At 43.4% G+C, this 23,136-nt stretch overlaps 1 protein-coding gene across 4 annotated transcripts in view; it reads right to left on the bottom strand.

Moving 5' to 3' along the window:
- Positions 1-23,136, bottom strand: part of LOC137161290 (A.superbus venom factor 1-like) — a 50,908-nt gene that overhangs the window by 4,202 nt on the left and 23,570 nt on the right. For 2 of the 4 annotated variants that reach the window (XM_067560424.1, XM_067560426.1), the window contains 21 exons: positions 22,902-23,102; positions 22,094-22,205; positions 20,720-20,805; positions 20,376-20,515; positions 18,744-18,956; positions 18,032-18,098; positions 17,556-17,642; positions 15,989-16,186; positions 14,945-15,020; positions 14,025-14,184; positions 13,446-13,541; positions 11,205-11,355; positions 10,607-10,666; positions 10,282-10,445; positions 9,264-9,422; positions 8,747-8,891; positions 6,302-6,353; positions 3,742-3,829; positions 2,446-2,535; positions 1,720-1,825; positions 332-421 (listed from right to left, as the gene is read on the bottom strand). In XM_067560424.1, the coding sequence (XP_067416525.1) occupies positions 332-421; positions 1,720-1,825; positions 2,446-2,535; positions 3,742-3,829; positions 6,302-6,353; positions 8,747-8,891; positions 9,264-9,422; positions 10,282-10,445; positions 10,607-10,666; positions 11,205-11,355; positions 13,446-13,541; positions 14,025-14,184; positions 14,945-15,020; positions 15,989-16,186; positions 17,556-17,642; positions 18,032-18,098; positions 18,744-18,956; positions 20,376-20,515; positions 20,720-20,805; positions 22,094-22,205; positions 22,902-23,102 (2,541 nt within the window). Of the gene's footprint in view, positions 1-331; positions 422-1,719; positions 1,826-2,445; positions 2,536-3,741; positions 3,830-6,301; positions 6,354-8,746; positions 8,892-9,263; positions 9,423-10,281; positions 10,446-10,606; positions 10,667-11,204; positions 11,356-13,445; positions 13,542-14,024; positions 14,185-14,944; positions 15,021-15,988; positions 16,187-17,555; positions 17,643-18,031; positions 18,099-18,743; positions 18,957-20,375; positions 20,516-20,719; positions 20,806-22,093; positions 22,206-22,901; positions 23,103-23,136 lie in introns of those variants that run through there. The other 2 variants (XM_067560425.1, XR_010922059.1) reach the window with 2 other exon arrangements.

Consider the following 23,136-nt stretch of genomic DNA (forward strand, 5'->3'; position numbering starts at 1 on the left):
AAACTGCCAACAGTTTAGTTGGCATAATTATAATACCAAGCTCTTATATAGCACTTTTCATTAGTAGATTGCAAAAGGAGGAGACTCCTGTGATATGGATGCCTTAGAATGACAATACCAAGAAGATGCAAGTAAGAGATCAAACAACCATCATATGGTAACAATTGATTACTGCCAGCCTGAGCCAAGTCCCAGCTAACAATCTGAAACACCTTGTACCGATTCTATTGAAGATGAACAAGTCCTGATGAGTATTCCCACCAGGATGGCTGGAAATCAGCCAAATTCTGATGCCCCTGCTGTAGTGTGAGCTGAGACAGGACTACCATACCTTCAGTGCACCGGCAAACTCCCCTGTGACAGATCTTACTGAGGAGACCACTCTTTTCAGACAGGTGGTAGAACTTGGTGCAGCGGTCATCTACAGAGAGAGCAGAAACTAACATCCATGGTTTGTAGTAATGAGGGGGGTTAGGAGGAGATATCAAACCCCCATAACCATCCTATAGGGCTTCTGATCCAAAGATCTAAAAGTGCTTTTCAAAGAAGAGAAATACTGTTATGCCCATTTTGCACATGGGGAAACTGAGGCATGGGGCAGCGAAGTGATTTGTACAAGGTCACTCAGCAGGCGAGCCAGGAAGAAAACCCTCTATTGAATAGAGCATATCTGAGACATTCCTGATGGTGTTACTGATTTTCTATCAGCCTATTCAACGCTGGTGGTAGGGTAGGGGCAAAGGATATGCAATACATATTAAACACTGGCTGCTGTTTTGTGGCTGTATTTACACCAGGGAGGTAAGTGGGATTGCACATAATATTTCTAGTGCGGTGTGATAGTTAGAGCAAGAGGCAATGGCATTGAGGACTCCTGTATTCTGTCCCCAATTATGCCACCTGATGACTCTGTGACTTTGAGGAAAAGTCATGTAAGGCATGTCTACACTACAAAATTAAGTTGACTTAAGTTAGGTTAACCTACAGCCACCATACTAATTAAATCAGCTCTTTGTGTCCACACTATGCTCTTTCTGTCAGCAACGCGTGTCCTCACCAGGAATCCTTGCACCGATTTAAGTGAGGCATTGAGGGGCTCGGACAGCTGGAGCCCCACCAGCCCAGGGTGACGGGCTCAGGCTGACAAAGGCAGCAACAGGCGATATAAGCAATGTAGTGTCTACATGGACAATGTGGAGACCTAACTATCTCGACTTAAGCGCTATGCCTCTCACAGAGGTGGAGTTAAGTCACCGTAGCGGGCGGGCTAAATCGCTGGAAGAAACAGTGTAGTGTAGATGCTTACACAGTTCGCTAACTTTAGCTTACACAGTTAGCTAGCTTTATGTTGACTTAACTGTATAGTGTAGACACAGCTATAATCTCTTTGTTGGGCATCAGTTCACCTATCTATAACATGGGGATAATAATAATTACCTCCCAGGAAAGTTGGGAGAATTATGTTTTCTAAAATGTTCTGAAAACCTTCAGATGAAAGAACCCATATAAATAAAAATTATTAAAACTAATAGATACGTAATGAAATATTGATAATTCTGTCCCTTGTAGTCTCAATGGGCCAAATGACTCTTACTTGTGCAAATTTGGAGTAATTACCTTGAAGTTGTTAGCATTATCCTGGATTTACACTTTAGTAAGTGCAATCAGAATCTGACCCACATTATTTTGAGACATGCAGAGAACTGCTTTTGTCGTTACCTATAGAGTCATAGTCATAGATTGTGACTGATGCTGGCTGAATGAGATCGACGTCGACAAACTGGTGAGCTTTAAATGTCAAGCAGTCCTCCTCTCTCTGAGAAACCTGAAGGGAAAAAAACATAAAAGGACTTTTGTTGCAGCCTAAATGGGAGAAAGAAAAGAATAGATGAAGGATAGAAAGATCAAGACTTCAGATCACAAGAAATTGGTGGGGAGAAAAGAAAAGAAGACAGGAAAAAGAAAACAGAGTTTGTAGAAAAATAAGAGAAGTAGGTGAGAGAAGACTAATGACTTGTCTAAATAGACTGCAGCAAGCTGGGGTGTGAATCAGCCCCACACTAGCCTGCCATGGTCCCACTGTCCACGTGCACCCTGCTGATGCCCTAGGTTAAGGTGGGGCAGGCTAATTTGTTGTGGTCTAATTGTTCACAGAGATAAGCCCTCCGAGGCTGAAGGAGAAATGGAGTGGGGGGGGACGTGAGACACACAGGACCAGATGTGATCATGGTGTTGCAGACTTCAATTCCCAGTGAAGTAAATTAGAGTTGTGCCTTATCCTGATCAGAGTCCTAATTCTGCCACCAGTTATATTAAAGAGACCTCACCGAAGTCTTCAACAATACCGAGGCATTAACTGGGAGAGGAAAACGGATCGGTGAGAGCCTGTAGCAGTAGTTCCTGAAATTAACACAGGATCAGAGAAATCCCTTGTGGACTCTTTACCTTGTCCAGGTAGATGAGCAGGGTGCTTCTGTCCAATGAGGTTTTGTTCATTTCAGACTTGGAAATGGCTATTTTGTGCCCCTGGGAAAGCTAAACACAAAGAAGGGAAAACAAGAGATGTCATGGGTAAGGCAGCATCTCTGTGAAACTCCTGCAGCTGTATCAAGATATGGGAAGCAACACTACAGAATCATTTTAAGTAATGCATTGGCTAAGTGCCTAAGATCACATCTTCCTCCATGTGACCTGCATGGAGAATAAAAGCTGAGAGCCCGTGCAAATTTTAAAAATCGGATGAAGGTAGCTGGTATCGTTTGCCGGCTTTCTTGGACATAGGATGCTAGTGTGAACCATAAGAGCTGAGCTTATGGCATATGTGTATATAGTATAAGTGCATATGGCATAAGTGCTGAGATGAGTGGCCCTTATGACTGGCATAGCCAAAATCTCCAGCTCTGAGGAGCAGAGAATATCCAGGAGCTTATGGGACTTCACTTCTATAGTTACTGGAGCTAGCTCAGGTATGTCTACATGTGCTGCAGTCACAGCTCTGACTGCAGGGTAGATGTACTGTGAGAGAGGCAAAGGGGAGCAGCCTGGGGAAGCTGTAGCCTAGGGTGGGCTTAAGAACGGTTTGATGTTTTTCTTAGTTTTACATTTGGAGAATAATACTGTGCCCAGAAAAAGACTCTGGGAGCATGGCAGTAAGACCTACAAGGGCTGGGGAGACAGGCCAGCAGCCTACACATGGTAGAGAAGATGGGCAGTTGATCAGCCCCTGAAACTGAGGAGAAAGAGAGGCAGCAGCTAGCCTGAAGCCAGAACGGATAGGGCTGTGACAAGGAAATTCAGCCTCATAGTGCTTGGCCTCTCTCCTTGAGCTGTCAGTCAAAAGGGCCACTTAACAGCAACTTATGATGGTAGTTACTGTGCTGTGATGCCAAGTGTCCAGTTCAGGCAGCTTTTTGATGGGCTGTGTGTAATAACTTTCCATCACTAATCAGCTCCACCTTGGCTATCTGAAGTTGGAAGGCTCTGTGGCCCATTGATGACCTTTAAAGCCATCCAGTCTTCCTATATGTTTAGGTCCTTGTGGAGGAGACGGGAAAGAGACTTTTCTCTAACCCCAGAGGGCAGTCACTAATTGAGCTCTACTCCCTGGCTGAGGCTTTGTTTGGCTTGGACCTTACTGATCACACACTGGGGGGACTTTATCTAATCTGAACTCTTCAGGTGGTTCCATGGAGTCTCTGGGTTGTTTGGTACATGCCCTGTTCCGATATGATGCTGACGTACTCTTGCAAGATCCTCCACATCTGGTGAGAAGCCAGTGAGCATGGAGATGTCAAGGATTGGCATAGTGGCATCACTGTCACCAAGGTATCTAATAGGAAAGTGATAAAACCCTTCATTTAGTGCTGGCTAATTCCCTCCACCCCCTCCCCCCCACACACACACTGAAGGTTTTAATGAAAACAAAAATTTATTTTAATTTAATTTTTAATACAAAATTATTTCAGCTGAAAACCAAAATATATCTACATGGTAATGATGTTGCAGTGCCTCACAGGAATTTGGATGCTCAAGCTCCCATTATAGGCAGTACATCTCCCATGATGCATCGTGGTTTCCCTTCTTGGAAAGGAAGGCAATGCATCATGGGAGATGTGGACCCAGCTGAGAAGCCTGGCCCATACAGGACTATGGGGACATGAGACAACAGAGCTGCAACTCCCATGAGGCAGCATTTCCAAATTGAAATATTTTTGCCTTTGGGGCATTCAGTTTTCAATGAAAAAATTGAAATTTTCTAGGGAAAGGGGACTCTTTTTGTGAAAGATTTCATTTAATTGAAAACTCAAGTTTCCATCAAAAAACTGATGGAATATTTTTGACCAGCCCTATTTTCAGTCCAAATTCTTCACTTGGAAATTGATTTTGCTCTAAAACCACCAACTTTTTCTTTATAATATATATTTTTCCCTTTTTGGGGAATTCTGTGACCCCAGAGTATCCATCTACTCTACCTACTGTATGTATCCCTCTACCTTAACGAACATTCCAACAATATTGTTCATCTGCTCTACCTCACCCATCTGCAATATCTATTTACCAATATCCATCTTCTACCAGTATTTATCCCATCACATATCTTCCACTAGTCATGTGGACTTAATTCCACTTGTCATATGGGAGATTTCCTTGAGTGACACAATCGTTCCTTATTAAACACAGTCCATTCCCATAGGACAGGTAACGCTTTAAGGATCCAGGTCTCTACCTAGGTTATGTATTTATGCATTTCTGATGATCCTATCACTGCGCAATAGGGTATTGCTGGTTAAGCATGTCTGACTATGAGGGATTTGCTTCTATTTTTCCCTTGCCAGGTGTAGCAGATCATGTACCAGCTCATGCCAAGGCTCTGGGCCTTACCGAACACTGAAAAATGCACAGCTGGAAACCAGTCCGGTTCACCTGGGTGTTAGTATTGTTGCAATAGATATTAGAGTTCTAAGAATGTGTGTAGTGCATAGACTTTATGCACTGCTTGTAAGATGCCGCATGTATTAATCCTGCTTATAATATCTGTATCCCAGGTTATAAAGTAATGTTTAAAGGTTTGCTCTTTCACTATAAAAATGTTTGCTAAGACTATAACCCCCCCACAGTCAGGGGAGAAGCATTACCAGGTGTGAAATGTTAATTTACCATGAGAGGTGTTATCTCCTCCCCAACCAAAGAAAGTCTACAGACAACAAGCCATTGTGGACAAAACCCTTTGCTGCTTGCTTTCCCCACATCACAGGCCCTCATCCCATCACAGTTTGAATGCTGGGACAAGGGAATAAAAATGCCTGTTAAGGAGAAATTGATATCTTTATGTTGTCTGGACTCTGAGGGGCGAAGGTTCCTAAACATAAACAAGAGATCCCCAAGTTGCTTGGATTGAGTTAGCCCTAAAGGTCATAAAAAGTTGCTTATTATAGAAGCTTCTATTACCTTTTGAGCTTAAAATTGTACCACACTTGTATGCATGTTTACCTGCTTCAACCTTGTAAATAACTCATTTTTTCCCTAGTGAATAAGCCTGTAGTTAATTTATTACAGGATTGGCTACAACCATTGTCTTTGGTTTGAGATCTGAAGTACAGTTGACCCGGGGTACGCGATTGGTCCTTTGGGACTGGGGGTAACCTGAACATTGATGTGATTTTTGGTGTAAACAACCATCTATCACAAAGTCCAGCTTGCCTTGGTAGCAAGAAGGGGACTATCTGTGCTTTAGGAGTTCACACTGTTACTGGGTTAGTGAAATCTAATTATAAAACATTGGGGTTTTTGCCCTGCTTCTTGACCGTCTACCCTGAGGTTGGCACTCATGGTTATGAGCCATTCCAGACAGCGTAACACATGGATGTTACATTTAGAAGGATGGGTGCTGAATAATTTAAAACAAAATAGCCCAGGTTTTTACACTTGGTTTCACATGTTCAAAATGGTCTAATGGCGTGAAAAAACAACAACAGAAATGACCATTTTGAGGGTTTGTGGAACCATTTTTGGAGTGAAAAAAGCAATAATATTTCAGAATTTCAAAATGCAAAATTTCTTTTGGATGAGAAACACCTTGAATTGAAAATGTTTAGATTTCACTAACTACAAAGAGAGCTGCAGGTGCTCAGTGCCTCTGAAAAGTAGGCCTCAAGACACCCGAAGTTGGGCACCCAAAATAAGAGGCTGCTGTTATAAATGTTGGCCCTAGTTCTTTCCTTTAATAAGGAACCAAAGGGTTTTGAAAATTTTCAGTATGCTGGTGTGATTCAGCATCATCATTAAAGGACAATGTTCTCACCTGGTGCAGATTGTGATGCTGACTGAGCGCAGGGCTCCATATGACTTCTTAGCTAGAAACATTTCAGAGGAGAAATTAAAAAAAAAACAAAAAAAAAACTTGTGTAAGTTTCACGACACATAGGTTGTTAAGGTTTATTACGCATAGCAACATAGTTTAATGACTAATCAGATCCTAGGACCAGTATGAAAGACATTCTCAAGAACCCACCAGCCCCAATGACTGTATATGGCCCCCCTCAGCACCTAAGACAGAAACTGACAAGCCTCTTTCCTGCAGGATGCCACAGCTATGAAATGTGGTTATATTTGAAGATAGACCTGAATCAGAACTTTGGATCTGAACACTGCTGAAATTTGGGAAAGTTCAGAATTTGACTCAAAATTCATAGCTGGCCTAGTTCTTTGTAACAGGTCGAGAACAGAATTCTTGCCAGCAAATTAAAGTAGTATGGGTTGGATGAATGGACTCTATAAGGTGGATAGAAAGCTGGCTAGCTCATCGGGTTCAACGGGTAGTGATCAACGGCTCAATGTCTAGTTGGCAGCCGGTAACAAAAAGAGTGCCCTAGGGGTCAATTTTGTTGAACATCTTCTTTAACGATCTGGGGTGGATTGCACTCTCAGCAAGTTTGCTGATGATACTAAACTGGGGGGAGTGGTAGATATGCTGGAGGGTAGGGATAGGATACAAAATGACGTAGATAAATTGGAGCATTGGGGCAAAAGAAATCTGATGAGGTTCAACAAGGACAAGTGCAGAGTCCTGCATTTAGGACGGAAGAATCCCAGGTACTGCTACAGATTGGGGACCAATGGGCCAGGCAGCAGTTCTGCAGAAAAGGACCTGGAGGTTACAGTGGGCAAGAAGCTGAATATGAATCCACAGTGTGTTGTTGTTGCCGAGAAGGCTAACGGCATATTGGGCTGCATTTAGTAGGAGCATTGCCAGCAGATAGAAGGAACTGATTATTCCCCTCTCTTCGGCATTGGTGAGGCCACATTTGGTGTACTGTGTCCAGTTTGGGGCCCCCCCACTACAGGAAGGATGTGGAGAAATTGGAGAGTCCAGGGGAGGGCAATTAAAATGAGGAGGAGGCTGGAGCACATGACTTATGCGGAGAGACTGAGGGAACTGGACTTATTTAATCTACAGATGAGAAGAGTGAGGGGGGATTTGATAGCAGCCTTCAACTACCTAAAGGGGGGTTCCAAGGAGGATGGAGCTAGGCTGTTCTCAGTGGTGGCAGATGACAGAACAAGGAGCAATGGTTTCAAGTTGCAGTGGGGGAGGTCTAACTTGGATATTAAGAAAAACATTTTCCCTAGGAGGGTGGTGAAGCATTGGGATGGGTTAACTAGGGAGGTGGTGGAATCTCCATCCTTAGAGGTTTTTAAGGCCCGGCTTGACAAAGCCCTGGCTGGGATGGTTTAGTTGGGGTTGGTCCTGCTTTGAGCAGGGGGTTGGACTAGATACCTCCTGAGGTCCCTTCCAACCCTAATATTATATAATTCTATGAAAATCCTGGATCCAATTACAATCCATTGACTAAGGCTGTGTGTCCTCTAGAGACCTCAGAGTGGCACAGCTGTACTGCTGCAGCTGTGCTGCGGTAAGGTCTCCAGTGTAGCTGCTCTATGCCAAGAAGGAAGAGCTCTCCCGCCGGCATAATTAAATCACTCCCAACAAGTACTAGTAGCTATGTTGGTGGGAGAGCACCTGCTGCTGACTTAGCACTGTCCACACCAGCGCTTTTGGTTGGCAAAATCTTTGTCGATAGGTGGTGTGTTTTTTCACACCCCCAACTGACAAAAGTTTTTCCAAGAAAAGGGCTAGTCTAGACAAAGCCTAAGCATGTGTGATTGTATCTCCTTCTCGTGACTGACCTGCTCTAAGAACAAAAGCCTGCTGCTAAGACCTGGTCTACTCAGGAACTTTTGCCAGTAAAATGACTTTGCTTACGGATCTTATTTTTTTCCCCACAACTTTACATCAGCAAAAGCCCTGGTGTTGATGCAGCTGTATCAGCAAAAAAACCAGTGAAAATCCCCCCTGAGAAATGTTAAGGTTGCTGTTACAGAACACTGGCTCCCTGCCTTCTCCATTATAAAACTGTAAGGGCAGGTCTACACTAGAAGTGTGGCAGCTGCACTGATGGACGTGTTTATTATTCAGTGCATCCATTTATAATTTTACTACTGATTAAAGAGTTTGAAAAGGAAACATGGCATCTCCATTTTAAGGTGGCCAATGTGACTTGCAAGGGACGTTGGACCAAATTCTGCTCTCAATTACACTGGTGTAAATCCAAAAAAAGTCCACTGCAGTCAGTGGATTTATCCTAGCTTACAATGGTGTAAATGAGAACAGAGTTTGGCCTGCAGTCCAGCTCTGGGCAGCTAAAGCAAATAACCTCACTGTTCAGAAGCAAAATGACAGGCTTACCATGCTGGGCTTCTCTGAGAGACACTTTCAGGTCAAACTTTTTACACTGGAATTCACCCTCCTGGAGCTTTGCATTGTAAGTAGACATTACAGTGACAACTGCTGTCCCAGTGCCTTGTGCTTTCACTGTGAAGTCTGTATTTTGCTTAGTTTATAAAAAAAGCAACAGTTAAGATCTATTTTTATTTGATTTCCAATTTAAAAAGACATAGGGAGAGCAAAGTAAAGCTGGTGAAACTGACAGTGACTCATATAGGAGGGATTTGTAGAGGCAGTGTTATGACAGAGCAAAGTAACTTAGTAAGAATGACTTTCACCCACTGCAGAACCAGCCCTAAATAATCCCCTTCTTAATTCTGGATTCAATTTAAGAACCAAAACAATATAATCAGGTTTTGATCTAGTGCCCCAAGTCCTATAGAGTTTGGATCTGAGGTCCTGGCTGGGTTCCCCTTCTGCACAGGAGACATTACAGAACTTGTTTCAATGGCCTCTACTAATCACAGAAGGATGGTACCTGCATTGTTGTAGACACCAGTGTGTTGTCATGACTAATTCTGCTAATGAAATCATATGCACGGCCACGTGTGGATATTGAAACAGTCAGATGTAGATCTTTACGGAGCTGGGCTTCTATCTGGTACTGAGCCAGAGCCTGGAACATGATGAAGATAGCCTGGAACAGAAGGAGAAAGACAAGAAGGTTATGCTTTAACATTCTATTGAATTGAACAGTTGAAAGCTTTTAAACAAACTCTTTCAGTGAGAGGAAGTGAAGATACTTGGAGTGGAGGGGTGTTTAGAATGATGTATAGGCTCATTGGATGATACACAGGATCAAATCAGTTAAATGGGGGGAGGGGGAGGGTATACATAAAGTATGGAGAATTAGCTACCAAGCTCTATAGACCCTTATGGGAACCATGTGTCAATTGGACAAGGTGTAAAAAATGCATTGTTACTTTAGAGTACATAGCCCTCCATACCACATAGAAGGCCTGAGGGACAGCATACAGGAAATTTGACCTCCCTTGAGCTTGTAGTGTCGCTTGTTGATGATAGGGGCCTGGGTTGTGATGAATATAAAAGAAATTCTCTATTGATGTTGCTGGGCACAGACAAACCTGGTTGTTCTCTCTAGCCTCCAGAATAACTAAATAAATGCTGAGCTAAAGGAGAACTTAATTACACTCTCACTAACAGTAGGTCTCCAGCATCTTGTTCAATACACTAATACCCCATAAACCTACTCTCTTCTTAAAGGATTAAAATGAAATTGATTCAGGATATCCTAGAGCCAAGTACATGCTTCTATACTGCTCTCTGCCTGAGGTTAAAGATGGACCTAATAGGTTATGTTGCTCATCTCCCAAGCCAATGCAAGACTCTCCCTGCTGCAAAACTTTCTACAAATTCAGTCATAAATGACTCACATGATGCGGCTTCCACCATTTCCCTTGGGAGACCTTCCCACAAAACAGTCTTTTTATGTCTGCAATCGGAAGGGATTTACAAACTATGAAGATTATACTCACCTGGGTAGAGTCAAAGCCCCCTCCATAGTACTTCTGCTCTACCAGCCACGTGACGACTGGACCAGCCAACTCAAACTCCTTCAAATGCAGCAAGGCCAGCAAAGCGTAAGCAGTGCCCTCAATGCTGATGGTGCGAGAGCCCTGCTCCTCCCAGTGATTTCCATCTAAATGCCAGCAAAGTAAGACAGCTAGAGGCATCTTCCCCAAGACATAGAACTGGCTCAGTAAGAGCTGTTCTGATTGGAAAATATCTCCTGAACCGTTCCCCCCACTTCTCCTGCCAAGAAAAAATCCATAGCTACATATTATTTTATATAGTAAATACCTTTTTCCAATCCCCTTTTAAATGCCTGATGCTTCCAGCATTTCCCTTGCCAAGATGATTCTACAACTTAAGGATTCTCAAGTGAGGAAATACATCTTCAAAATTCAGCCTAAATTTCCCTTTGCTCCTTTCAATCCAGTTATATCCCCTTGGCCCATGCTGCTCTGTCTGTGTGTTTTATACCTTTCAAGATGTGGACAGGGTCATCCTATTCCTCCATTAGTTATTCTGCAATATACAGTATAGATTGGATCACATTTGGAGCTCAGACACAGGGATATAAATCTGGTGCAACTCCACTAAAATGAATGCAATTACTCTGGATTAACATTGGCATGACTGAAATTAGAATCTATCTGGTTGGCCCAAGTTGACAAGCCAATTCATTTCACTGGAGTTAAAGTTACAGAAGGAGTGAATGTAACATATTACTCATGCCTTGTAAATTAATCTCCAAGCACCTACAGCTTGACGGTTTGGCTTGAATCATAGTGCCCTTTGGCTTGATTCTGTGCTTGGATCTTTTTGGTTGATCTTCTCAGAACTCCCACTCCCAACTTGGCCACACTTTTCTGTTTATGAATAAGCTGCAACCCACCTTTTGAAGCCTTCATGAGCACATTCCCATTGTCCAGTTTCCCCGCCAGAGCTAACGCATAGGACGTGAGAGCCACCATGTAAGGTCTTGTCAGAGTGCGGTACCCTTTGGCTAAGTATTCAGCAGCTTTGCTGATGCTGCCCTCCAAACTCTAGGAGGTTTAAAAAAAAAAGGCAAAAAACTAAACCCACTGATTACAGTGTGTTCTAGATTGTTTTTACACATTACTAATTTATATTATCACAATTTTTAAAATTTGAATTGAATGTTATTGTGTGTGAAATTTGTGCTAGTGAATGGGTGCAAGATGGACAGTTCTGGAGTCCTCTGCACATCCCCAGAACAGGGATAAAGCAGGTCAAGATTCCCTTTGCTCCCATCAGACTGCTCACTAGTGTGCCTCTTTTCTGACCTGGAAAGAGCATTCTCCTTCCATCCAAAGGTGGGAGAGGGGAGTCCAGTTTCCACGGCCTATTCAGATCAGTCACACTGCTGACATGTCAAGGAGCCCAGTTGGGCAGGTGGGTTGGAACTCATCTCACACAGGGAAACAAAAGCTTATACAATGATTGAAAAACGTTACCACTAGCAATCTGAGCTTGACTTGAAGAGGGATTATATAGGAGGCCATGTTATCTAGTGGATAGAGCAATGGACTAAGATTTAGGACACCAGCATTCTATTCCGAGCTCCGCTATTGGTTTACTGGGTGATCTTAGGTAAGTCACTTCACCTCCCTGTGTCTCGTTTTCCCTATCTGTAAAACGGGGATGGAGACATTTACTGTCTTTGTAAAGTATTGTCAGATCTATAGATGAAAGGAGCCATAGAAAGGTTGAGGTGGGAATGTATTGTTATCCCCATATTACAGATGGGGAAACTAAATCTGAGAAATTGGAAGTGATTTATCCAATATAATCCTGGTAATCCCACTCCATTGCCTTATCCACTGAAGCATACTGACTCTTACCACAACCATTTTAGGTGCAGACCTTCCTGTGATTCCTGACATTGGTTTTCATCAGACAGTATACCAGATTTTATTAAAGATTAATCATCAAATTCAGATACATCTGAACTTTCCTCGTTTGGTGTTTTCAGATCTGGACTTTTGTTTTGGGTGCATTTCTGGATTCAATGGACCCTTGATCCATTCAGTGAGGTGGTATTATTATATTATTAACAAGAAACAAAAAAACTCCATGCCCCATTAACAATCAGCTGAGCTCTCTAGTACCCCTTAATATGTCTGACATTTCTACTGCTTCTATAAAGCAGACTAAATTTAAATCAGCTCAGGGTGAAATTCCAAAATTCTTGCATTTTCAAATTCCCTTTCTTTTTGGTAATAAACTTTAACATAAAAAACCCCCAAACCAACTGCCAGCTTCTTTATAATGTGTGAAGATGGCATGAAAGGCCTTTTTCTTTATAATAGATCAGGGGTGGCCAAAAAATTACTAACCCTCCAAGTCGCATATGGCAATCTTCAGAAGTTCGAGAACCGAGAAGCGCGTGCTGGGGCTTGGGGCTTCCGCAGGAAGGGGGTCTCAGGGCTTCAGCCCGGTGGCGGGATGGTGAGTCTCGGGGTTTCAGCCACCGCAGGGAGATGCCTGCCGGGGATCAGGGCTTTTACCCTGTTCCTACTGAAGCCTCTGCAGGTGCACCCCATGGGGCTGAAGCTCCTAGCCCACTACCCTGTCACAGGGCAGAAGCCCCAAGATCTCCCCCCAAATCTGGTATATGGAGAATGGGAAGGCATTGGGGGGGTTCCATGAGCTGCATTTTAACTGTAAAAGAGCCGCATGTGGCTCACGAGCCACTGTTTGGCAACCTCTGTAATAGGTCATTTTCTGCTTGTTATTCTGATTTCCCACTTTTTTCCTGGAGAATTTTGGCAAATAATTCTATAGGACTTGGAATGTGGCATCATAGTGGAATCTGAAACTGGGGGTAGATCCTCAGTTGTCTAAATTATTATCGCTTCCACTGATGTCAGGGAGCTGTGACAATTTATATCAGATGAGGTTCTGTCTCATGAGATCCACAATATGGGTGCGGAGGGAAGAAAATCTGGAAACTCTCCTAACCCCTTCATCACGGAGTTCTTTGTGCACCTCCAAACATGCCCCTTACGTGTTTGTGGCTGTTTTGGGTTAAGCAGCAAACGTTTGGTAAAGTGGAAAAGAAAATGGGAATGTGAAGATATAATAAGTGAAAATATGCCTCAAAGATACTCACATTGACCTGATTCTTACAGAAGTCTTTGACATCTAGCATTGCAACAAGAACAAAAGCCGTTAAAGATATGTCAGGCTCAGCACCCTTGTATCCTCCCTAAGGGGAAACAAAGGATAACCCTCAGGATTAGGAAACCATTTGAGAATGATATTAACGAAGACATAATCATAGAGCCTTATCATATGAAACAGCGAGATATTTCTCTTTTTATGATGTTCAGGCAAGATAATATTCAGCTACTCAAGGATGCACTTGTACTCACTTCTTTAGCATGACTGAATCAGTCACTTAACATCCATCTGGCTAAAAAGCAACCATCGCAATCTATCATTGCTAATTAAATGGCCACAATGGCTTGGACTGTGCACTCATTTACTTTCAAGGAGTTGACTCCTAATTTACACTGGTGAATTTGAGAGGAGAATCAAGCTCAATCAGAGTTTTGCCTGGACGAAATGCAGTAAAGACCCCTAGAGAAGGATCAGTGAAAAGTTCCTCTGAATTATGAACCAACAAGGTGCTGGGTATGATTCAGAAAGGTAACATTTGGTGTCTAAAGGTCAAGGGAAAAAAACTTACCATCATCTCTTGATGGATCACGGGGGCATCTTCTTGGAAAACCCCATTGGATTTCTGCTTTTCCAGGATCAGCCATTTCACAGCTTCACAGAGGATTTGAGCTTCAACAGTCACTAGTTTGCTAGCCATGGTAAAGACTCTCTCTACATATGCGGTCAGCCTGAGGGATTCACATGCAAAATCACTAACACATTCCATATCTAAGTCACTTCTGTCTTCCTGAACCTCTTAGGGGGATAGTTTGGACAGTAGATGTAAAGGCTATGGTTATGTACAAGCTGAGAAATGTATGCTAAAATTTTGACTCTTTAAACAGGGGATGTGAGGATGGTTTTTTTTGTGGGTCAATCACAATAATTTTATCACCTCCTCAACACAAGAGGCAGAGAGAAGTGAGCATATGTAGTCAGGCAAAAGCTGTGACATATCTGGGAAAGTGTTGGGATACGGAACACCACTTCTTGCAATAACTGGATCTTGAAGTTCTCCCACCCAATGACAAACTAGACTAAGTGCTACTCGGCTTGAGAGGGATAAATTCAAGGCATCAGGCTGTGAGGTGATTTTGTGCACTGTAGACAACTGTCTGCTGGGAACAGAATTGAGTCCCACCTATGTTATTTCATACATGCTAATGCACAGCCATTAGACTTCAGCTGTTACTAGTGACCTGGGTCAGGATCAAACCAGGGGTATAGCTCTCAAGGACCTGCATTCTATTACCAGCTCACTGAGTCATTCTCATCATTTTGGCATATCCCAATGAAATCAACAGGAGTCTTTTGAGTTCTACAAATTAAATTTTGCTCTTTGGTTTTGGACAGGAGATTTTTTTTTCCTGGCTCCTGTCTTGCCAAGAGACAGTAAGTGAAGGCTCAGCCTTTCAATGATCAGGAGAGGGACCTGCAGAACTGCTTTACCATGTGCTCGCTGGACGGGTTTGCAATGCTGCATAGGAGTGGTTGGGTTTTTTATAAGACATCTGCTGTGTGTAACCTGAAACAGAAGAGCAAGAAAAGTTGGGGAATAACTGTCTATTTTTAAACAGGAGTTTACATGCACTACTTTGTCATTTAAACAGTTGTCAGAAGCACAATTCCAGAACAAAAATGGTCCCTCTCCTCTAGTGTTATGTATTATTTATATCATGATAATACCTAGGAGCATCAAGCAAAGACCAGCATCCCATTGTGCTAGGCACTGTACAAACAGAACGAGAATGTTTCCTGTCCTAAAGAGTTTGCGATCTATTGTATCAGTAAGGGGGGAGACACAGGAGAGTTGTTGTGTCTCTCATCTTCAGGTGTGTCTTCTAATGTACTAGCACCTTTTTCCCCAAGGTACCACCACCAAATCACACTTCCCTCATTCTGCATCTGCATTCAGAAATTACACTCTCACAAGTTTGAGGAAGGGGATGCTGGAAGGCAAGCATCCCTTTAGAGGCAAACGTATGGTTGTGGTGTAGGGTGGTTGCACATCTCTGGGAGGATGAGGAGGGGATATGTACTGTTAGGTGACTTCACTTTTCATTTCTTTGCTTTAGATGTTTTATGCCTGGTCTGTGTATATATAAATCAACAGATGGCTGCAGTTCAGTCTCCCCGGCTATGGTTCCCTACTCTATGGTTCTTTGCTCACACTGTCTTAAGGAGGCCAGTTGTAATGCCAATAGTTTCGTGATAATGGATATCTAATCCAATAGGAGCTAGGTGGGAATCCATTTATGCATCTGATGTAGGGAGATGGAGAATGGCCATGAAATATCTATCACTTGCAAAAACTAGTAGGCACCAGAAATGGATAATGGTTTTGAACTGGCAACCTATAGGTGAACACCTCTCTAGCTTGTCACCATTGCCCTCAGCCATCCAATCCCCTCGGCAACAACACTCTGCAGGATTTTCTCTCTGATGGTAATTAGTCTGCAAAGGGACCTACTGCCTCTGTTGAGAATCACTTACCTTGCATGATCAGCCTGATGGCTTCCACTCTGCGATCCACCCCAATCTGCTCCCACTGCCTGGTAGTATCCAGGTAGTGAGTAGCAGTGACTGTTAGAGTCATGTTCAATAGGTTTTCCTCGCCGCTGCCAGAAGGCCTCACAATGAGATGCCTCAGGTTGCCCCCATCAATGAGGTTTTCTAGAATCACGGGATTTCCTGGCCAAAGGAAAAATGCAGTGTAAATTCAAACAGAGGAGCAGTGGATGGTGAGAAAGGGGAAGACAGAGAGATCCATCTATAGGCAGTGGTGGGCTGAGGGCGTGATTCTACAAAGCGTGGAGCGCCATTAACTCCCTCTGAAATGAGTGGAGGCCGCTCTGCTCACCACCTAGAAGTTTCAGGTTCCACAACAGAACTGATCCAGGCTCTGTATTCTGAAAGGGTCCCCTGCACTGTGTCCAACCCTTCCTGTGTTCTTTCAGTCCACCCCTGCCACTGTGCTGGACTATGGAATTCCAGCAGGGATGCAAATACACTGTAACAAATCATTATTGTTTATTTTTATTGTGGTAGCACCTAGGAGCCCCATGATTGGCCTTCATTGCACTAGACACTGTCCAAACACAGAACAAAGAGAAGGTTCCTCTCCATAAGGACTTCGTAGTTCTTGCTATGCTGAACAACATGGCCCTTTATGCCTTAATCCTGGACCATAGAAGTCAAAGGGGGTTCTGCCATGGACTTCAATAAGAGAAGGTTCAAGTCTTTAGAACCTCACATAGGGAGAGAATCCAGATCCTCCTGTTCTAAAAGGAAAAAGTTAATTCACTGTGTTTCAAAACACAATGACTTTCCTGCATCCCACTGAGTTTTCCTCTAAATGTTTTTCTAAAAGATCTGCTGCTCTAGGAATTATTTTGAGGAAGTTCTATGCCCCGTATTATACAGGAGGTCAAACTAAATGGCCCCTTCTGGCTTTGGAATCTATCAGTCTCAGAGTACAGGTCCCTGCCAACTGAGCTGAAGGAGATATCTATTAGCAGTATGGGGCCCATGACACACACACAGCTGAGCAGTTCTGATTCCATTCAGTAGAGGACAGTGGGATATATCCACACAAATGTCAGTTTATCACATTACTCTGTGGAGTGAGAAGAGCAGCTTGTTGGTTTTCTGTCTTTCATTCACAGGCAATGGAGATGGAGCCCTTTCAGAGCAAAGGGATTTATGGGTGTAGGACAATGGAATGCAGGAAAGTCATCAGATTGGGCTAGCCACCCAAATCCAAACCCACTCAATCCCTGGGTCTGAGCTCAGGTTGCTAGCCTGAGCTGCCATCCCCCATGCCACCCCATCTACACTACAATTTTTAATATGCTAGCTAAAGCAAAGCTAGCATGAGTCTATCTCCCTGGGCTGGAAATCACACCTCCCACCTGCAGTGCACACACACAGCCCTGGTAGCTTAGAGAATTAGGGTGAGGTGATTATAACCCTAAGTGAACATGATACCCAAGAAGATTTTTTTGAGTTTCCCACAGAGCTATTCCTATGCACAGAAATCGTTAAAGCTGCAGGCTCTTGCCTTGGATGTTGATGCTGGTCTCTAATTCCGTATTTGGAACAATGTCATCTGGATTTGCTGCTCCCACTTTCATTTCCTGGACCCCACCTGGAAAGGGAAAAAAGAACCACAGTGAAATTCTGCCAGAGTTCCAGCTCCCTGTTCTGATCCCCTGAAAGTTACGTATATAACTGACCTTCAATTCAATCAGCTTAACACCTGTTAAAGTCTACACTGCCTTGTCTACACTAGAGTTTTGGAAAATGTTAGCTAATGCCTTCTAACAACACACCTTCATATCTCAATCAAGACAAACCCAGGCATGATCCTATGCTAGGGTAGAACTTTTCTGGAAAGTTTGAGGCAAATCTGACAAAAGATTTGGGAAATACAGGCTTGAAAACTGATGTGTCTTCACTTAGGTATAGATTGTGGAATGTTCAGAGACCCTGGAGGATGAAAGGTGTTATATGAAGCAAATCATTATGGTTACTCACCTACTCCTTTTCCAGCCGGATCCAACACGAAAGAGAGAACTTTTTTTGCAATTCTCATCCTTTCAGGCTAGAAAGGAAGAAGATGAATATACACACTCAAAGGAACTATAGCGTCACTAACAAGTACTTTCAGTGACAAGTACTCAAAATAGCAGAGGGAAAAGTTAAACCATCTGCTACATTAGACCAGTTTTGATTACATCTACCCCAGTGTAAATCTGCAGTAACTCCACTGCAAGACTGTGGAGTTAAACTGGTGAATTGAGATCAGGTTCAGTCCTGTTGACCACAGTCGGGCTATGACATGTGGAGATACCAGGCAACTCCTTTTCTTCTAGAGCCTGGTTAGGATGAATCCAAAAAGGAATTCAATGCCAGGAAGAGTCCTTCCCACTGTATTTTTGCTTTGCTTGGCTACAAGGTGCCACTGAAAAATGATGAGAGGAACTTCTTTACTGCACTGACACTTCCAGCTGCTGAGAGCAACAGATCAGGCCTGAGGAACTGAACCTGGGTCTCTCACACTGTCATTTTGAGGACTAATATCAGGACTATTGGACTGGTCCCAGCACTGCTGTCACTAATGCAGTGGGGGGAATGAGGATCAAAAGTAGGTGTTATATTGTTAGGATAGAGTAAGATTTAAGACACAAGCAAATCCAGCCCCTCCAAACCCCTGCACTACATTATGCATCTGTGCCCTGGTACCTACCACAACCTTCAGTTTCTTCTTCACACCATCAGCCATGAAACGGTCCCAGACAGCTGCTTTGACCTCGATGTCATGAATTCCCAGCTGTAGTGGGACAAGAACTAATGGCACTGCCTGGAAAGACATGGCTTCGATAGTGAGGATCTGCTGGTATTTCGCTGTGGAGGTGGAAGTGCTGCAGAAAGCCGGACTGTACATCAGTGTCACTCGGACCTGGGAACACAGTGAGAATGGGCAGGGTTTTCATATCATTTTCCCTTATACTAATGTTCGTGTGTGTGTATTCTCCAAAAACTCACTCTGAGTAGAGCTTGCTCTCAATCTCAATAAACAAAACTCTAATGCAGAGTTCTATTTACAAAACAAAATATAAGGTTATAGTGTGAGCTCCTTCCTGAGATACCTTTCAGGATCACCTATCCCCATCAGCTTTTTTTTTTTTTTTTAGCAAGACCTTTCTGCCTCCTTATATTCCCAAATGGAACTAATGAGACGCACTGTGTCTGGTTACTAGGGTGAGTTAGCAGAATAGTTTCCTACAGGGTGCTAGAGACCGCCACCTGATCACAGATGCAATGTTCAGAGGTAGCTAGGGCTGGAATTTCTCCACATCACACCATGTGGGTGGATTCTATAGTCCCAATTCTGCAAGACGTCAAGTGCATCCTGCAAAATGTCAGATGATCTCAGTTCCCACCAAAATGGAGGTTTTCAGCTCCTTATTCTCTGTCTCACAAAAGCCAGCACTGAAATCCAGCGGGAACTTTAGCAGGATGTATAAGAAATGATGGAGATCAGAATTGTAGCTGGCAGTGGGGCTGGTGAATCTGTGAGCTGGGTATCTCTCTAGGGCTAGATATACAAAAAGTACAAGTTGTTTTGTATTTAAGTAATTTTTTTGTACTTGTATAAGATGCCAAACTGGCAGCCCATAGGTCCTAAGCTCTTTATTCCTCCCACAGGCTAGGTCAAGGCCTGTAGCAGAGCGAGCTACCGTGACTCCGCCCCACATCCCAACTCCACCCCACCCTTAATCTTTGTCAGATCCATCAGCTACAGCAATGGAAGGAAAGTTCACTCTCTATAATCCATTGAGTTCTTGGCCTCTTGGCTATAAGATGTCGACAAGGGAGCCAAAGGGCCAGCTGCTGTAATGACTTCATGATAAGGACAGTAGTAGGGTTTACAAGCCCTTTAAGGCAGGCATCCAAATCCAACACTACCCTGTTCCTGGTTTTGGCCCAGCACCAGGCCAGGCTGGGAGTTGTAGTCAGCAGGGCAGCTGGGAACTACAGGCTACCACAGCAGCACATGTTGGGGAAGGAAACCAGGATTTAAGCAACTCCCATCCCTCTTAATGTGGAGATTTTGGGAAGTTAAAGGTTAACAACATATGAATCTGGAGCTGGATTGGTACCGTGGGATGACTTGAAATTTTGAGTGTGTAAATTTCAGTTTAAAAAAAAAAAGGCTTTACTTGTGACCTGGGGCTCCACAGCTGATCTCTATCTGCATATCTAATGCATGCAAACACATCTATAAATTAGCGCGGCATCACACAGTTGATTTATCTTTCATATATGTTCCCCATGAAGCCTCATATTTCAGAACCCCACAAGGCAGTGAGTTTACCTTGATGGCATGGTCCTGATAATTATAGAGAATAGCTCGGATTTCCACTTGCTCATTTTGCACTACAGAGTAGGGCAACTGGAGATCTATGAAGAATTCCTTCATCACCTTAATCTCATAAGGATCAGCAACACAGATCCCTGCACAGGTGAACAGGTAAAGGACACAGGGTCAGCACCATGGGTTTTACAGTCTAATATCGAAGTACATTTTATGACTTGTAGATAGCTTTGTATCGTTGTAATATTTCCAAGGCTTATTGTAACCTGGAACTCTTTCCACCCATCCTCCTGACCCCCTCATTAACATTTCTATCTGGTCTCCAGCAAGCTTGTATTTCTTACCTTTGCTGTCTGAGAAGCTCACAGCCAGCACCTCCCAGGTAATGATGGAATCATTCAGGAAAACATGCATCATCTTGGAAGAGATTCTACATGCAAAGAGAAAAGCAGACTTTTATAAAAGGAAGTGAAGGAGCCGGACCCTTGGACATTTCACATCCGAGAATCTAAATCCACTTATTGTAGAGATGACATATGAAAAACAGAAATCCATAAAGTCCTTGTGGTAATTCACTGGCCACTACAACACAGTCAAGCTCCAGAGAGGAACAGAGAAGCCCTTCTACTCCAACTACAAGATACAACTATTTTAAAGATCTCAAGTGGAGGAGTCTGAACCCAGGAGTACAGGCAAAAATTCAGGCTGGGTATTTTTACGCCATCTGATTGGAAAGGTTTTGCCTAGTGAAGGCATTTTCTGAGGAACATAGGACTTGCCACACCAGATCAGACCATTTGTCCATCTAGTCTTGTTGGTCAATGGCCAGCACCAACTGCTTCAGAGGAAGGTAGAAGACACCCTGCAGTACACAGTTATGGAACAGTGTGCTCATAGAGAAAGGTTCTTCCTAATCTCTGTCAGTTAGAGGTTGAAGCAGAAAGATTTAGATCCCTTAATTGGTTTTAATATTTACTACTGTAGCTCTGGGTATTCTTATCCACACAACACTCCTAATCTCTTCATGTGATCAGCACTCCAGGCCTTTTGTCACCCATCTGTGAACTATCGCTGTTTCTTCTATACCCTTTTTGAGATGGAGTGACCAGAACCGAACACAGTATTCTGTGTGATTGCACCCATCGATTTATGTATTTGTAGTGATATCCCATCCCGTTTGCTAGGCATTATCCATCACTTGTTGTTCATCTGAAAAATGTTTCAGTCATCAAACTGGGAAGCAGAGAAAATAGCATGTGACTTAAGGAACCAATCACACTCCATATAAGTAGTCTGAACAAATAGTTTGCAGACAACCTGTGCAGTGTGAATCTTCTCCATATAAACAACTCAGCAAATACTTATGAATAATGAATAGCTACAAATGAAGCAATGAATAGTTCATGAACTGGAAAAAGGATTACATTTTCAAACACGGGTGTGTAACGTTAGGTGTTTGTAATAAATGACTTGATTTGCAGAGGTGTTACCATCCCACAGTTACCCATAGAAGTCAATGGGAATTGCAGGTAGTTGGATGCCCAACTCTACTCACATTAGAAAATCCTGTCCCTTAATTTGCAATGTATTGCCCAGCCAGCTCTACTGGGAATCCATCTTCATGAAAGATGCTGAGTTCAACAGGAGCTGCCTTTGTTTACGCCAAGATTGAATCTGGGCCTTTGACTAATGGGAGCAACACAGCTGCATGCTCTTACCCAAGTTCATTTGCTGCCTCATTCAGATGTTCCATATGCCATAACCCCCTCTCTGGAAACTGGCTCCTTGAGGTAATATCTTCATCTGATAAGAAATGCTCGTTCAGGTCACCTGAGTAAATTAAATTACAGAAAATCTTCAGTTCCCCTTTCTTCAGGGACAGGGAAAACCTTAAAGGGTTCAGTGGTTTTGCCACAAAGTTTGGCAAACTCCAAACTTGACATAACAATGTTTCAACCTATGTTGTTACATTGCGATGCTGCTAACCCAGCAGAGGCCATGCTCATGGCCATGCATGGTCCAGTCTAACTGTGCAGGGAACTCACCAGCCTCTTTGTTCCCCCACATTTGGCCATTTGCTTCCCCATGGTCTCCTGGAGTGCTGGTTCACTTTGAGAGGTTGTCACAGCACGGTGCTGGTGCAACACAAGCGTGCTTGTGTTTGCCATGGAGGAATGATGGTGCAGTTGGTCAGGGCCCTAGCCTAGACTTGTGAGACCTGGGTTCAAGTCTCTGCTTTGCCACAGACTTCCTATGGGAGCTTGGCAAATCACCTACTGTCTCTGGGCTTCAGTTCACCAACTATAAAGTGGGGATAATGGTACTTCCCAACCTCACGGAGTCTTTGACGGCAAACACGTTCATTGTGAGGTGCTCAGATACGACAGTAATGGGGAACATGCAAGTACCTAAGTCAGACTGACACCAGCCCACCAAGTTCTAATAGACGATGGTTCAGGTATTCTCCTGATATCACTCAAAGGAACACCTGACTCCTCTGAGCTGTAGTAAAATCCTGCTACGTGCTTCTTGCCAATTCCACGTGGAGACCCCGTTTCCTCCTGTCCCACGCAGTTTTGATCGAGTGGCAGCAGTTGAGGAAGGCCTGCTTGCACTCATCTGCATTCAGGATGTACTCAGCCCTCTTCTCACAGCTATACCCCAGAGGGTTCTCATACATGCCATCTTCACAGCATTTCTTTAGTGCCTGGTCTTCGTGCTGTACAGCTGAAACATGCACACTACCCATTACTCTCTTAGT

This window comes from Emydura macquarii, unplaced genomic scaffold (assembly GCF_026122565.2).
Source record: "Emydura macquarii macquarii isolate MOO-44397 ecotype Brisbane River unplaced genomic scaffold, CSIRO-AGI_Emac_v2 contig_2292, whole genome shotgun sequence".
NCBI classification, from domain to species: domain Eukaryota; kingdom Metazoa; phylum Chordata; order Testudines; family Chelidae; genus Emydura; species Emydura macquarii.